The 17,066-nt window shown below is 47.9% G+C and overlaps 1 protein-coding gene across 2 annotated transcripts in view; it reads right to left on the bottom strand.

The window, feature by feature from the left end:
• The window catches only part of DPYS (dihydropyrimidinase), a 141,212-nt gene that overhangs the window by 42,224 nt on the left and 81,922 nt on the right, over positions 1-17,066 (bottom strand). For both annotated transcript variants that reach the window (XM_075352967.1, XM_075352966.1), the window contains exons 6-7: positions 14,369-14,510; positions 11,661-11,803 (exon numbers count right to left, since the gene is read on the bottom strand). In XM_075352967.1, the coding sequence (XP_075209082.1) occupies positions 11,661-11,803; positions 14,369-14,510 (285 nt within the window). The remainder of the gene's footprint in view (positions 1-11,660; positions 11,804-14,368; positions 14,511-17,066) is intronic.

Here is a 17,066-nt window from a genome sequence, read left to right as displayed (position 1 = left end):
GAGGTTGAGCTGGGCAGGATGGGGGGCCCATTTGAGAGCCCTCCGTGCAGTAATTTGGTGGTGTCCCCGCTGGGGGTGGTGCCAAAGAAGGAGCCGAATAAATTTCGGCTCATTCATCATCTTTCATTTCCGGAGGGGTCATCTGTGAATGACGGCATTGCGCCGGAATTGTCGGCGGTGTACTACGTCTCGTTCGACAAAGCGTTGGACTTGGTACGGGCGGCAAGACGCGGTGCATTGATGGCAAAGGCGGATGTAGAATCGGCGTTTCGTTTGTTGCCAGTGCATCCGGAGAGTCAGCACCTTCTGGGTTGCTGGTGGAACGGGAAGTTTTATGTTGATCGTTGTTTGCCCATGGGCTGCTCGATTTCTTGTTCATATTTTGAGGCTTTTAGCTCCTTTGTTGAGTGGGTGGTGCGGGACGTGTCCGGCTTGTCGTCCATTATTCATTATTTGGATGATTTTCTGTGTGTTGGTCCGGCGGGTTCCATGGTTTGCGCTGGTTTGTTGTTCGCCTTGCAGAGAGTGGCGGATCGGTTCGGGATCCCTTTGGCGCAGGAAAAAACGGAGGGGCCGGCGCCGGTTATGCGGTTCCTGGGGATTGAAATCGACTCGCTGGCCATGGAATGTAGGTTGCCAGAGGACAAGATTGTGGATTTGCGGAGTGCGGTTGCAGCAATGCTGGCAGCGAAAAAAGTGCGGCTTAAGGTGGTACAGTCTTTGCTTGGAAAGCTGAATTTTGCATGCAGGATTATGCCGATGGGGCGTGTTTTCGCCAGGAGGTTGGCGGCAGCTACGGCAGGAGTACGGTCATCGGCGCATTTCGTGCGGGTCACGCGGGAGATCAAGGCAGACTTGTTGGTTTGGGACGTCTTCTTGCGACATTTTAACGGCCGCACTTTGTGGTTGAAGAAGGTGGTGCCCAATGATGCTCTGGAACTATATACGGATGCGGCCGGGTCGGCGGGTTTCGGCGCCATTTTTCAGGGTCATTGGTGTGTGGGAAGGTGGCCCGAGGATTGGCGACAGGGTGGCCTTGTCAAAAATCTGGCCCTGCTCGAGTTGTTTCCAATCGTGGTGGCGGTGGAGTTGTGGGGGTCGCAATTCTCGGGACGTAAAGTGTGCTTCCATTGCGATAATCAGGCAGTTGTATATGCAATAAACAGTTTGTCAGCGAAATCTGGACCTGTAGTGGCATATTTGTGGCATTTGGTGCTCAAGTGTTTGCTGTGGAATATTCATGTGGTTGCAAAACATGTGCCGGGGGTGGATAACGGGGTGGCTGACGCTTTATCTCGTTTTCAGTTCCACAGGTTTCGGGAGTTACTGCCGGGGGCGGACGAGGTCGGAGCGGTGTGCCCAGAGGAGTTGTGGAGCCTGGTGAGGCAGTGATTGCGGGTTTGATTAGGAATTCGGTGACCGAGGTGACTTGGTGCCGTTATGCTAAGGTGTGGGTTGAGTGGCAGGCAGTGCTGGGTGAGATGTTTGGTAACGGGCGAGTGGATCATTTACTGGCGCTCTTGGCATTGATGAGTGAGGATTTTAGGGCTGGGAGGTCAGCGTCGGCTGTGGCGCTTAGGGTGGCGGCCGTGGCCTTCTGGTTAAAGGTTAGGGGTGAGCAGGACGTTTCACGGGACTTTCGGGTACGGCAAGCATTGAAAGGTTTTCGGAAAGGGGTGAAGGTGCGGGACACTAGGCGGCCCATTTCGTTGGACTTGTTACGGCGTTTGGTGGATGGTTTGCAGGGCATTTGTGTCTCAGCGTATGAGACGGTGTTGTTTAAAACTGCTTTCGTGTTGGCTTTTTTCGGGGCTTTTCGGATAGGAGAATTGGTGAGCCCGTCAAGGGTGAGTGGGGGTGGTTTGCTATTCGAGGATGTGTCGGTAGTGGGACAGAGAGTGGAGTGTCGGCTTCGGCGGTCCAAGACGGACCAGATGGGTCGGGGCAGGTTGGTAGTGTTGTATGCGGTGCAAGGGGATGGCTTGTGCCCGGTGCAGGTGGTGAGTCAGTTTTGTGGTCTGCGGGGCGGTCTTCCGGGCCCGCTGCTACGTCGCGAGGACGGGGCTTGGTTGTCTCGTTATCAGTTTGTGGCAGTGCTGAGGAGTTGTTTGCGCTGGGCGGGTGAGCGCCCAGAGGATTACGGGTCCCATTCGTTCAGGATTGGGGCGGCTACCGAGGCTTCTCGTTGGGGTCTTGGAGATGACATGGTGAGACGGATTGGTCAATGGGAGTCCTCTCGTTTTCGTGGTTATGTGCGCCCGCAGTTATTATCTCGTTGAGGGCTCTGGTGGGGAGTTTGTTTGTTCTGCCGTTAGGTTTTGTTGTTCTTTGTGGCAATCTGGAATGCTGGTGTTGTTGTTAAAATTGTTTCCTTTATTGTAGGAGTGTGTCTGATCTGGATCCTGGGGCACTCGTTCGTTTTTTGGGGGGCCCGTCGGGCCGACGCTCGCCCGAATGGTCGGCAGTTGGGTGTGGACAGATCGCTGGCATCGGTCAAGTGGATTGGAGTGCGGGGCATGGAATGGAGCAGGGTCGTGCCGGAATTTGAATACTATTGCAGGATGGACAGACCCCCGAACGTGTTGGTTTTGCACGTGGGGGGGAATGACCTGGGTTCGCGGGCATCCCGCGACCTGATTCGGGACATTAAGATCGACCTACTGCGGTTATGGGCAAGGTATCCGGGCCTGATAGTGGTGTGGTCGGATATTGTGGCCAGATTATGGTGGAGGGGGGCCCGGTCGGTTGAGAAGATTAATCGCGCCCGGGCACAAGTGAACAGGGTGGTTGCGCGTTTCGTGCGGAGAAACGGCGGCGTGGTGGTGAGGCATGTGGACCTGGAATCGGCGAAGTGGCAGTTTCGGAGAGGTGATGGGGTTCATCTTAATGACATTGGTTCTGATTTATGGGCCCTGGGTTTGCGGGATGGTGTGGAGCAAGCCTTGGGCGTGTGGCGGGTCCAGGCCACGTAAGGTGTCACGTGTCCTGTCCTGTGGCGGGGGTAGGTCTGGTCCAGAAGCGGTTGGAAGGGATTTGTAGCTGGACCGAGAGGCACTGTCTTGGTATGGTGTCTCTGGGTTCCGGGAAATTGCAGGCACGGGGTTCTGCAAAGTTTGGGGGGTATTAATCCGTGGGGTGATTAATACCTCATCTCTGGGTCGGAGTGTTGCGGCCAGGGATATTGGTGTAGGAAAGGGTTTCTGGACCGGGCCTACATAGGGTTTCATGTACCGTTTATTATGATGTGTTACCTATTATTGTGTGTTTGGGGTCGCCCGTTGGACGGCGCCCCCTTTGTGGTAGTATGTTAATAATAGGTAATAAAGGCTGCTGTGGCCAATTTGTTTAACCAAGTCGCATGCAGTCGGTGTATTATTTTTAGGTTAAGTTTTAAGGGGTATAGTAACCATCACGACCGGAAAATCCTTCCTCAGTGGTCAAGAGCAACAAAGGTAAAAGGTTGAAAACCGTAACCGTATGTGTCCTATTCATAAGAAGCAACAGTCCATATAGACGTACATCGGCTTCACAAGGAAACCACTCAAACAACGCAAGGAGCTCCTAAAGAAGATTAGGGTATGTTACACATGTTGTGTTTCTACTGAACACTGCTAAAGACTACAAAATTGCAATTAAGTGTTTGGATTGTGACAGTGAGGACCATGTACAGGTACTCCACCCATCTCAACCTAAATCTGTAACACCTGCACCTTCTCCCACCACAAGCTATGCTGGGAAAGATTCAGATCAAGCATCAAGTTGTACTACAATATCTTCTTCATGCACAGACATCTGCAGAGAAGGTCTTTTGAACAACTCATATGTGAAGAAACTGTATGTCTGGTGAACATATATCCCAGGGGTCAACAAGATAAAACCGTAAGGGTATATGTCATACTGGACAATCCATGCAACCGATCACTTGCAAGGTCAGAACTCTTGATATGTTCAACTTAAAGGGAATGCTTACCATTATACCTTAGGCACCTGCAGCGGTGTCACAGAGGTCCCCGGGAGAAGAGCCAATGGTCTTATAGTAACATCTCTTGAGAACACTGTGGAGATATCCTTATCTACTTTCATCAAGTGCAACCAGATACCATCCAATAGGGAAGAGATCCCAACAGCAAAGGCTGCTCTTCATCTCCCTCATTTGAGGAATGTACGGTAGTTACCAAGATACCAGTCCTTCAGAAGAGAGCAGCTATTCTGATTCTGCTTACCAGAGACATTCTTTGGCTGCACAAGGTATGTCAGCAAATAAATGGTCCACATGATGCGCCATTTGCCCAATATTTTGATCTGGGCTGGGTAATTATAGGCCATGTCCATAAGGTAAAGAGGTCTAACAAGATTTCCTCATATCTTGCCATATGGTCGTAGTACTAAGGGGTACTTTGCACGCTGCGACATCGCAAGCCAATGCTGCGATGCCGAGCGCGATAGTCCCCGCCCCCGTCGCAGCTGCGATATCATTGTGATAGCTGCCGTAGTGAATATTATCGCTACGGCTGCTTCACATGCACTCACCTGCCGTGCGACGTCGCTCTGGCCGGCGAACCGCCTCCTTATTAAGGGGGCGGGTCATGCGGCGTCATAGCGACGTCACACAGCAGGCGGCCAATAGAAGCGGAGGGGCGGAGATGAGCGGGACGTAAACATCCCGCCCACCTCCTTCCTTCCGCATAGCCGACGGGAGCCGCGGTGATGCAAGTAGGAGATGTTCCTCGCTCCTGCGACTTCACACACAGCGATGTGTGCTGCCGCAGGAGCTAGGAACAACATCGGACCGTCGCGTCAGCGTAATTATGGAATTCGCCGACACTACACCGATGATACGATTACGACGCTTTTGCGCTCATTAATCGTATCATCTAGGATTTACACACTACGATGTCGAGAGCGACGCAGGAAGTGCGTCACTTTCGACATGACCCCAACGACATCGCACCTGCGATGTCGTATTGTGCTAAGCCCGCCTTAGTTTCGGCAATGCCCTCATCATTATTGGGTGAAGGAGAAACTGAATGATAGTAAGTGATGACAAGAACCCCTTAACAGCATGAACACATTCCTGCCCTCTCATGACAGCCTTGGCTCAATTGTGTTCAGTTCTACGAGTGAGGACAAGTTGGTGCTTGTGAGGGAGGATAAGGAATTCTTAAGGGTTATGCAAAAAGGAATTTACTCAAGACGATTCCAATGGCTGGGAATCACTCTCACCCTTTTGTTCTCCAAGAACAAGTGTGACGCCCTGGCAAAACCAGGTAGTCACACAGTTTTAGGCCCCCGCACAACACCTCTCCCACACAGGGTTAAACCAGCCGACCTGAAATCCTAGTCACCCCCTCAGGGAAGGACAGACACACCAGTGGGTGGGACCAGGTGGATAGAGAACGCCCACCTAGGGGTCTGGAGAGCCCGGGGTGGGAAAACAGTCAGTTTAGTTAAGTTAAGTGTGGAGTTAAGTTTGGAAGTCAGTGGTGTGCAGTTGAGTGAAGGTGGAGCTCAGGCAGTCAAGGCCTGAAGTTCAAGCTGACAGGCATCGGGGTTGGAGCCCCAGCGTGCTGGCTAGGTGGCAGATGGTGACAAGTGGCAGCAGGAGACGGGAAGTTGGCTGTCGGAGATCCGAGGTGGACCGGGGCAGGGTTGTAGCCCGCCGGTACCGACACCGGAGAACCGACCCGGAAACCGTGCACAAAAGGTAAGCTAATTAACCAATTGAGGGCAGGATTATAGGTCCTGTTCCAACCTAAGTCCTGAAAAGTAGACAACCACCCACAGAGAGGGATAGGGCATCCGCCAGGGCCCGGTAGATCCCACGGGTCAGCGTCTGACGGGCACGGCTCCCAACCAAATGACCGGGAAGTCCATCACAGCAAATACAGAGTGCAGAGGAAAGAGTCATTTATCACCTGCCCGGGTGTGGGACCAGATACACCCGTCTGCGGAGGACGGCCACCATCACCTTGGTTTACCAAAAGAACTGTGTGTTTATTGACTCAAGACATCAGTGCAACCTCATCCAGGACAACCGAACTGTAAGTGTGCTGATCCTTGCAACCCTGCACTACACTGTGACCCGGGGCATCCATTCCTTCCCACGGAGGGGTTAACATCCAGCTACCATCACATCTTCCCCGGGCATCCCATAACAGCAGCGGTGGTGCTACACCTCACCACACACCGTGGGTGGCATCACAGACAGTTTTACAGCAAATCCCGTACAATTACGTCTCCTTTTTATTCGAAGTATCCGCGCGACCCCCGGGTCCGGTTGAGTCCCTCGAGCCATACCGCAGGTCCGGATCCGAGCAGCACCGGCTACTGGCACGGGGGTGGCACACAAGGTTGCCAAACAACTTGCAGCAAGTAACTGTAAGATTTTCAACTTTCAAACACACCTTAAAGAGGAAACCAGAAATGGAAAAACATTTCATCGACTTCATGCAAAATATCTTTGACAGAAATGATGCAGAACCTACACCACCACTGTAGGAAGGACAAGAATGCTGGTATCTTCCATCCTTTGGTTTCTATCACTCTTGTAAACCTAACAAAATCTGAAAAGTGTTTGACTCCAGAGCTCAGTTTGAAGGCATCTCTTGCAATAATTTACTCCTCATGGGCCTAACCTAAACAAGAGCCTTATAGGTCTTTTAATTCGAAACTTTTGCAGTAATGGCTAGCATCCAGCAAAAGTTTCATTGTTTGATTGTGAGGGAAGACAGTAGATACTAATCAGGTTCCTATGGCACAAGGACATTGACGTCTATGACGAAGTCATAGATTACCAGACGAAAGTACATGTCTTCGATAACAGCCCCTCAACCGCTGTGGCGATCTATGAACTAAAATGGGCAGCCCAGGAAGGTGAGAGATAGTACGGATCTGATGCTCATCAATTTGTGGAGAAACACTTCTATGTAAATAATGCGCTCAAGTCTTCGCCAACAAGTGAAGAGGCAATTGGTTTGCTCTGTAGAACACAAGAATTGTTGTCTGCATCAAACCTCAGACTTCAACATCCAGGAGGTAATGAAAGAATTCCCATCTGAGGACCATGTCTCGATCTGGGTTCTTATGTTCCTCCTATGCAGTGCAGCCTTAAGGGTACTTTACACACTGCGATATCGGTACCGATATCGCCAGCGTGCGTGCCCGCCCCCATCGGTTGTGCGACACGGGCAAATCGCTGCCCGTGTATCACAACATCGCCCGGACCCGTCACAAACACAAACATCCCGCCCACCTCCTTCCTTCCGCATTGTGGCCAGGAGGCAGGTAAGGAGAGCTTCTTCGTTCCTGCGGTGTTACACGGAGCGATGTGTGCTGCCGCAGGAACGAGGAACAACTTCGTTACTGCTGCAGTAACGATATTTGAGAATGGACCCTCATGTCACCGATGAGCGATTTTGCACGTTTTTGCGACGATGCAAAATCGCTCATAGGTGTCACACGCAACGGCATTGCTAAAGCGACCAGATGTGCGTCACAAATTCCGTGACCCCAACGAGATCACTTGAGTGATGTTGTAGCGTGTAAAGCCCGCTTTAGACTGCTCTGGGACATTAAACAATACACGTTTACATTCCAAGTGTAATCCTGTGATAAACTGTTCACAAAAGGAAGAGTCTTATCTGTCATTAACAGCATCTATGTTCCTCTTGGATTTATAGCATCCATCAATACTCAATGCAAAATATTGCTGAGTCAGTTCACTACTGAGAACATAGATTGGGATACTCCTCTGTCGTCCCAGGAACAGTAAAGGTGGGAGACATGAAAGAAGTCTCTGAAAGTCTTAGAACACCTCAGAGTCACACATTGTTATTCCTTAAAGTTGTTTCAACTGCCAACAAAAGAGAAGTCCACATTTTATCTGATGCATCTATAGGGGTCAAAGCCATAGCAGCCTATCTGAAGAGCTCAGAAGACAGTGTGACGCCCTGGCAAAACCAGGTAGTCACAGTTAGGCCCCTGCATAACACCTTCCCTCACTAGGCAACACACAGCCAACCACAAAACCATAGTCACCCCCCCTTAGGGAAAGATAGACACACCAGTGGGCGTGACCAGGCAGTTGGGACACACCCACCCAGGGGTCTAGACAACCCGGGGCGGGAAAACAGTCAGTTGTAGTCTGAAGTTCAGCTTGGAGAGGAGTGTGGGCTGGAGCTAAGTGTAGCTCCAGCAGGAGAGTTCAAGTTGAATGGTACCAGGGTAGGAGCCCTGGTGCCACTGGCTAGGAGGCAGACGGTGGTCTCCGTCAGCAGGAGACGGGAAGACGGCTCGGCAGAACCGAGGTGGACCGGGACGGGGTTGTAGCCCGTCAGTACCGACACGGGGAACTGACCCGGAAACCGGAGCACAAAGAGGGGTACTTGGACCCTGAAGCCAGGACCAGAACCAACTGGAACTGGTTAATTAACCGATTGAGGCCAGGACTAGAGGTCCTGTCCCACCCAAAGTCCCTCATAGAAGACAACAGCCCACCGATTAGAGATAAGAGGTCACCGCCAGGGCCCATAGATCCCACGGGCCAGCATCTGCGGGCACGGCTCCTTAGGCCACATCCAGGCGGGAGTCGACTCCTGAGTTCCACACTAAGAAAGTCCACCTTACACAAGGCACTGCAGGAAAAGGATAGAGCCCACCAGCCGGGTGGGGGACCCGAACGCGACCGGCCGTGGCACCGGCCACCATCACCTTGGTTTACCAAAGACTTGTGTGTTTTACTAACAGTAAGTACACCAACATCCCCTGCGGTCGCCATCCCCTGTACCGAGCCACCGGGTCCCGGGGCCCCCATCCCTACCCACGGAGGGGTTAACAACTTGCTGCACAACATCTCCCCCGGGCGCCCTGTAACAGCAGCGGTGGTGTCCCACCTCACCACACACCGTGGGTGGTGTCACGAACTTATTAAGGCCTAGCCCGTACATCTATGTCCTTCCCCCATTTATTCGGCGTGTCCGCGAGACCCCCGGGTCCTGAGACCCTTGAGCCACCACCCCTGAAGGGCCGGATCCGAGCAGCGTCGGCTGCTGGCACGGGGGCGGCACAACAGCAACAAGGTATATTGCAGTTTTGTCCTGGGTAGGGTGAAGCTTGCCTCAAAACCTGCATAATCTGTACAAAGGCTTGAATTCTGTGCTGCTGTGCTAGCAGTGGAAGCTGACCGTCACCTTCAAGTTTCCTCAGGATTCCTGTGCAAATGATACCAATAACACCTACGAGCTGCTGGAATGGGAATCAGACAAAGAAATCAGACCATTTCTACTCACTGCACTACTGTGATACCAAAATGGAAGTTAAAGTCACTTTGCTCTGGATGCTTCTCGAGTTGGTCATCTGTCATGCAGGACATTACTCATATGACATATATCGACAAATGCTTCATGAGATAAGGACTCATATGAAGAAGAACGTTACTACAGGACACAGCTCACATAAGGAAGCATACCTTTGCATACCAACCGCTGTGAATGTATCGCCCCGCGGGCTCGGCTGTGACCGCCGAGCCACTCGGATCCGTGCTCGTACTGCGGGTGGTGGCTCGAGCCTCTCACGGACCTGGGGGTCACGTCGCTCTGCAAGGGAGTTGGCGCTACATGCGGGGACTTGGGTGAGGAGTTCCATGACCGGGGTCGCGGTAGTTTGATTTGGGATGTAACTTCGTGACGCCACCCACGGGTTGTGGTGATTGTAGACACCACCGCTGCGGTGAAGGTATGGGGGCTCCCGGGAGCAGTGTAATGGCACAGCTAGGTGTTGACCCCTCCGTGGGTAGGGGGGTGTTAGTCCCGGGGCCTGGTTGGTGAGGGCCGGGGTGCAGGGTGAAGTGTTGCGGTGCGTTGCGCGGCCCGAAGGCACTGTTGTACTCACTATGACACAAGACACCGGAGTCTCCGGTAAACCAAAGGGAGTGAAGAACGGGGCCCGCAGCCGGCTGCAGCTTCTCCCAGAATAGGTTGGTGCTTTCCGCCTTTCTCCTGCACCTCTGTGTGTAAATGTTTGACTCCTATGCCTAGACACCGGTCTCCGCCTGTCTGACACACTGCTTTCTCATGAATATGTACTGCTTCCTCTGTCCACCCTCTATGACAGTGTCTGTGATTGGTTCTAGTCAGACTGCGTCCCCACCCTCTGTGCAGGCATCTGTGATTGGTTACCCTTACACTAGCTGTATGGATCCCCAAAGTGGAGTGTAAAAATAAATAAATATTTGGAAAAAATGGAGTGGGGTTCCCTGTATTTTGATGCCTGGTGCAAAAAAAGCAGACGGCTACAGGCTGCAGCCACAATCTGTGTGTTTTTATTGGCTGTGAATCAAAATACGAGGGTCCCCATGCAGCTTTTTTTAAATTATTTAAATAATTTAAAAAAATGGTGTGGGGTCCCCCCAATTTTGATACCTAGCCAAGATAAAGAAGACAGCTGCTATTCTAAGGCTGTGGAGGCCCATGGTTATTGGGCCTTCCCTAGCATAAAAATAGTAGTCTCCAGCCGCCCCAGAACTCGCACATCCATTAGATGCACCAATCCTGGCGCTTACCTGGCTCATCCCAATTGCTCTGGTGCAGTAGCAATTGTGGAAATATAAAGGGTTAATGACAGCTGTGAGTTGTCAAAAAAATCACAGCTGTCATCAAGCCTGAGGTTAGTAATGGGGAGGGGTCTATAAGACCCCCATTACTAATCGTGTAAGTAAAAAGAAAAAACAGAAAAGAGAGAAAAATAATTTATTTAAAAAACAAAAAAAACACCCATTCTCCAATGTATTACGCGAAACACCTCTGCAACTCCGACGTAATCCACACGATGCCCCACGGTGATCCCTGCTCTGCTACATCTGAGGTCGCAGTGTGCAGACACACAAGAATTAAGCTGGAACAGCACCATAGACTATACTGGGTACATGTTCTAAAACACATAGATGGAATTTGTACATAAAATATAGAATAAAATATAGAAGGCCTAAGATACTGCTATCTGTCCCTGCTGTGAGCTCTGCACAGGATGGAGCAGCAGGACATAGACCTGAGGAGTCAATCCCACTACACCAGCTGCACCCATGGTCAGGGTTGAAATATAGTGCTCTATATATCAGTGCTCTATAGCCATGTTCTCATGATACAGATACAGCTGAATACTGTGACGGAGCACCGAACCCTTGGCTGACCGGGCAGGCTGATCTTCACACTGCTAGGATGCAGGCTTCACTTACCTCAGAGGAGAAACCTGTTACTTTAAGATGTTCATATTGATTTGTCACCAGATTTCAAAATACAAACTGCATAGATTTTGAAAAAGATTTATTAGACCTAATAAGGCCGGTGTACTTACTATGAAAATCCTTGTCAGTATGGATGTATAATCCTTAAATAAAAAATAAGTTATAGCCATAAAATGCTAATTTCAATATTCGGCAGTGAAGCTCTGCACAGTCATTTTTTACATAGGTTTGCATATTAAGTACACCAGCCTCTTCAGGTCTACAAAATGTATTTGTATTGTAAAATCTGGAGACAGATGACTTTTGGTCTCTGCTGTGTATTCCTGACACCTTTCTGTCATCGGGTGTTGGCTCATACAGTAATGATATAACATATCTTATATTGCATTACAGCAAAACATATTTTTAATCCCTATAGTACCTCGTAGCTTGTGGATCCCAGATAACGACATCTGCATCGGAGCCTTTCGCTATTTTCCCCTTCCTTGGATATATGTTAAAAATCCTCGCTGCATTGGAGCTTGTGACAGCAACAAATCTGTTCTCATCCATATCCCCGCTGTGCTGGAGAACACAAGAAAAAGTTGAAAACTCCGAGATTGTAATATCGTTACAATCTCACAAATATATATGGTCTCATCCTGGCCCTGGTGGTCCAAAGACCCCTGTGCCATATAAGACACTGATGTCATAAAATGGCACATGGTAGGCGTTGCCCTTTTCTAACTTTTGCACTGGGGCCACAGACCTGTAAGCTGCATCTCTGCCAATACTTATTGATTATTACAACTTTTTGTCAATACAGAAAATATTTTTCTCTTGGTAGTCCATTCCATATTGTATAAATGAGGAGCCGCTAGCCGCTGCTCTCTATAGACCTCAATAGCAAGAGTGACATCTACAGGATAAGACTAGGTACTGCACTACGTTAAAGGGCCCATAATTCTGGAGAACTGATATAGTGATAGGATGGCTAGTTTATAAACATACTATTGTTAAATTCCAGAACAGAAAATATATATACAGTGGGTGAAATAAGTATTGAACAGTAACATGTCACCAATTTTCTAAGTAAATATATTTATAAAGATGAATTGCTCACCAGATGTCAGTAGCAACCTATCCAATCCACACAGGTGAAGAAACCAAGCCATAGATGTCCATAAATTAAGTTACGTGTAATAATCAGAAATGATACAAGGAAAAAAGTTTGAACACATGAAGAAAGAAAGGTGCAAAAATTCATAGAACGCCATGACAGCAGCTGAAATCTATCAGTAATTTGAAAGAAATTCTTCCACTTAGTGAAAAATAATATCAACTGGTTCAACTGATGGCATCTAAAAAGATGTCTCATTACCAAGGTGCCGCACAAGAAACATCTCACAATGGGTAAAACCAGTGAGCTGTCTCGAGAGCTTTGCAACCTTATTGTTGGAAAACATACTGATGGCATTGGGTACAGAAGAATTTCTAAACTACTGAAGGTTCTAGCGAGCACTGTTAGGGCCATAATACAGACGTGGAAAGAACATAATTTATAAACCATCCATGACCAGGTGCTTCCCACATGATAGAGGAGTGAAAAGAATAATCAGAATAGTTGTCCAAGAACCAAAGACCAATTGTGGAGGTACAATGGTTTCAAAGAAAACAATAAGTAATGCACCCCCCTCCATGGCCTGTATGAACGCTCACCACACAAGGTTCCAATGCTGAAGAAACAGCAGGTTCAATAGCGTTTAAAGTTTGCTCAACAACATTTAGAGAAGCCAGTGAAATACTGGGAGAATATAGTCTGGTCAGAGACCAAAATTGAAGTATTTAGAGGCCATAATACACACCATGTTTGGAGGCCAATAGGCAAATTGCCCCCAAAACACTAACAGTGTAGTTTGGAGGTGGAAACATCATAGTATGAGGGTGTTATTAAGCATATGGTGCTGGCAAACTTTGTATGATTGAATGAAAGATGAATGGACAAATGTACTGAGACATTTGGTAAAAATCTGATGCCATCTACCAGCATGATGAGGATGAAACGAGAATGGACAATTCAGCAAGACAATGATCCCAAACACACAGCTATGAAACTCACTTGGTTTCAGAGAAAGAAAATAAAGCTACTAGAATGGTCCAGCCGATCACCGGAGCTGAATCCAATGGAGAATTTATGGACGGAACTAAAGCTAAAGAGTTCATATATGGAGCACATGGGACCCTCAGGAATTGAAGAGTGTTTGTGTGGAAGAATGGGCCAAAATCACACCTGAGCAATGCAAGTGATTTGTTTCTCTGTACAGAAGGCGTCTTGAAACTTCATCACCATTAAAGGCTTTTTTACAAAGTATTAAATACATTTTAGTAAGTGTATTAAGTACTTTTTCCCTGTGTCATTTCTCATTATTATGGGGAGATATAGACAGACATAGAATGGAGTTCCAAACGTTATTTCTTATTTCTCATTATTACACATCACTAAAGTTATTGACATCTATGGTTTGATTTCTTTACCTGTGTGGATTGTATGGGTTGTTACTGGTGAGAAATTCATGTCAATAGTACCTTTAGAAATATAATAGAAAATTGGTGACATGTTGGTGACATGTGCAATACTTATTTCACTCGCGATATACCGATATATATATATATATATGCATATGTATTTTATAGGAGACTCCCTTAATAGTATTTATTATATACATCTATGTGACATTACAAGTTACCAGCGCTTGCCTGTGAAAGTTCTACTTGGCACCCGGCTAATTGAGAATGAATTTTGTGAGCAGCACTGCATTAAATTACTGGCACTAAACACTTTAAACACTTGTACCACCAAGGGATATGTATGCGACACTAACTATCAATTAAATATTTCCCTAAAGATATGGTTGACTGCTAAGGTCACCATGGTAAAAGGGAACCTGAAGTTAATTTGCTTCCTTTTGTATTACTAAAAAATTGGCTACATGCAGCCGCCACAAGGGGGAGCTCATTGACACTATAATTTTGATGTACTTAGCTCCCCCTAGTGGTAGATGCATCATTTATCAAATCAGAAAAACACAGCTGATTTTAAGTAGATAACAACTAAAAAATCAAATAATGGGTGTTTTTTTTGTTTCTTACCACTCCTTTCTCCCAGATCACAGACATCCTGTCCTCCACCCCGTTCACCCCATTGGGGATCTTAGTGAAGTCGTCTTTGCCGAGCGCCTTCTGACAGGTGTCAAATGTGCAGTTATCGGTGCCGGACACACTCAGGTCATCACTGCAATTAGAAAGTTTTTAGTGACACCATTCACATAATAATATAATATAATGAAAAACCTCAGTATGTAGTATGAAGTTGTAAAAAGAAAACAAAAATGAAAAGAAACACATCCTCCATGGTTTTTCAGATTTAATTTTTACAGTCATCATTGTGCAGTAAATATGAGCTAGCAATATTATTTGCCAGGTCGGTCTGATTACAGTTTTACTTGTTTTGTTACTGTGCATTTATTGGTTTGCGCCATTTTCCATGATCCATAATGAAGCTGTATGAGGGCAAATATATTTAAATAAATTTCGAGCTCCCCCCTGAAGTCCTGAAAGAGGGTCAAATGACATACAATAAACTGAATAGAACTACCTAGAAACTAAATGGCTAAACTCAATGGAAAACAACAACCTCCTGTGGTGTGACAGTAATGGCCTTAATTACAGAACAAAAGATGGTGATTATAGGATATTAGCTAAAATCCTTCAGGTCATTCGACCAGTCTCTGGGTTCCAAAGGTAGAATGGTAAAATGACCCCTCTCTGGGACTTCTAGTGTTAAAAAGAAAAGGTTTTTGGTTTTATTGACTTTTTGGACTCAGATCTTCTTTTATTCTGATCCCTACCCCTGCTCTCCAAGTTCCCCCCTTCTTCCCGTTTTCCTTCCCCCCTTCACCCCTTCCTTTTCTTATCTTTTGTCCCTTGCTTTCTAGACCTCCCCTTTTTCCTTTTAGGTAGTTGATGACATGTGAATTGTTATATTTAGACCCTTAAAAAGGTTATTAATACTGTTGTTGGATATTTTTCCCTTTTTATTTTCGCATGTTCCCAGACCCCCCCCCCCCCCTCTTTCCCAGTTATTGTTTAAAATCCCTCAATAAAAATACCTTTGAAAAAAAAAAAAGTAAAAGAAAGTGTCAAAGTTCTTATCGATCCACTGTTCTCAAAGTAAAAGTAAAATAATAATAAAAAAGAACGTATATGGTATTGTTGCCTACACGACTGTCCAAACAAATACAATATTATAATATTCAAATGACCGTCAAAATGAAAAAAAAACAACAAAAATTAGAAATGGCAGAATCACTGCTTTTTGTTCACTTCTCCTTAAGGACCCCAAACTGGGAAACAGTATAGATTGAAAAATAAAATATACAGTATAAAGCTGAGTGTATGTACTCTGTGTGTGTGTGTGTGTGTGTGTGTGTGTGTGTGTGTGTGTGTGTGTGTGTGTGTGTGTGTGTGTGTGTGTCCGCTAAAGGAATCAGCAGTGTTGATCTCATTTACAATCACAACATTTTTACAATTGCCCCATTTGACTCAGAGAACGTCATAGACTATGTTTCGAGGGGAAATTTTAGCCCCGTGCTTTAGTTATTCGCTAAAAATCCAGCTTACTTACTGTTTTGATGTGTGACGTAATATATTGGCTGTGTTGACAGTTAGCCTGGATATTTATCAGGTGGCCTATAGCAACCAATCACAGCTCTGCTTCTATTTTGCTTCAAGTCATTAATAGGAGCTCTGATTGTTTGCTATAGGCAACAAAGGAATTTCTTATTATAATGACAGCTTATGTGTCAGTTAATATGATTTTGGTGGTGAGAGGGAGAGTGGGAAAAAGGAAGAGTGGCAGTGTGGAAGAGTGGGAGAGTGGGAGAAAGGGAGGGTGGGAGAGAGGGAGAGTGGGAGTGAGGGAGAGTGGGAATGAGGGAGAGTGGGAAAATGGGAGAATGGGAGAGTGGGAATGAGGGAGAGTGGGAGAGAGGGAGAGTGGGAGTGAGGGAGAGTGGGAGAGAGGGAGAGATGGAGAGTGGGAATGAGGGAGAGTGGGAGTGAGGGAGAGTGGGAGTGAGGGAGAGTGGGAATGAGGGAGAGAGGGAGAGTGGGAGTGAGGGAGAGTGGGAGTGAGGGAGAGTGGGAGTGAGGGAGAGTGGGAGTGAGGGAGCGTGGGAGAGAGGGAGAGTGGGAGTGAGGGAGAGTGGGAGAATGGGAGAATGGGAGAGTGGGAATGAGGGAGAGTGGGAGAATGGGAGAATGGGAGAGTGGGAATGAGGGAGAGTGGGAGAGAGGGAGAGTGGGAGTGAGGGAGAGTGGGAGAGAGGGAGAGATGGAGAGTGGGAATGAGGGAGAGTGGGAGAGAGGGAGAGTGGGAGTGAGGGAGAGTGGGAGAGAGGGAGAGATGGAGAGTGGGAATGAGGGAGAGTGGGAATGAGGGTGAGTGGGAGTGAGGGAGAGTGGGAGTGAGGGAGAGTGGGAGTGAGGGAGAGTGGGAGTGAGGGAGAGTGGGAGTGAGGGAGAGTGGGAGTGAGGGAGAGTGGGAATGAGGGAGAGTGGGAATGAGGGAGAGTGGGAATGAGGGAGAGAGGGAGAGTGGGAGTGAGGGAGAGTGGGAGTGAGGGAGAGTGGGAGAGAGGGGGAGTGGGAGAGAGGGAGAGTGGGAGAGACAGGGAGAGTGAAAGAGTGAGAAAGCAGGAAAGTGGGAGAGTGCGTGAGCGAGAGGAAGAGTGAGAGAGAGGGAGAGTGGGAAAAAGACAGCGAGCAAGAGAAACTTAGTTACACCGGG

Source organism: Anomaloglossus baeobatrachus, chromosome 6 (assembly GCF_048569485.1).
Source record: "Anomaloglossus baeobatrachus isolate aAnoBae1 chromosome 6, aAnoBae1.hap1, whole genome shotgun sequence".
NCBI classification, from domain to species: domain Eukaryota; kingdom Metazoa; phylum Chordata; class Amphibia; order Anura; family Aromobatidae; genus Anomaloglossus; species Anomaloglossus baeobatrachus.
The sequence above is the reverse complement of the archived record's forward strand: the minus strand, read 5'-3'. Positions and strand labels throughout refer to the sequence as shown.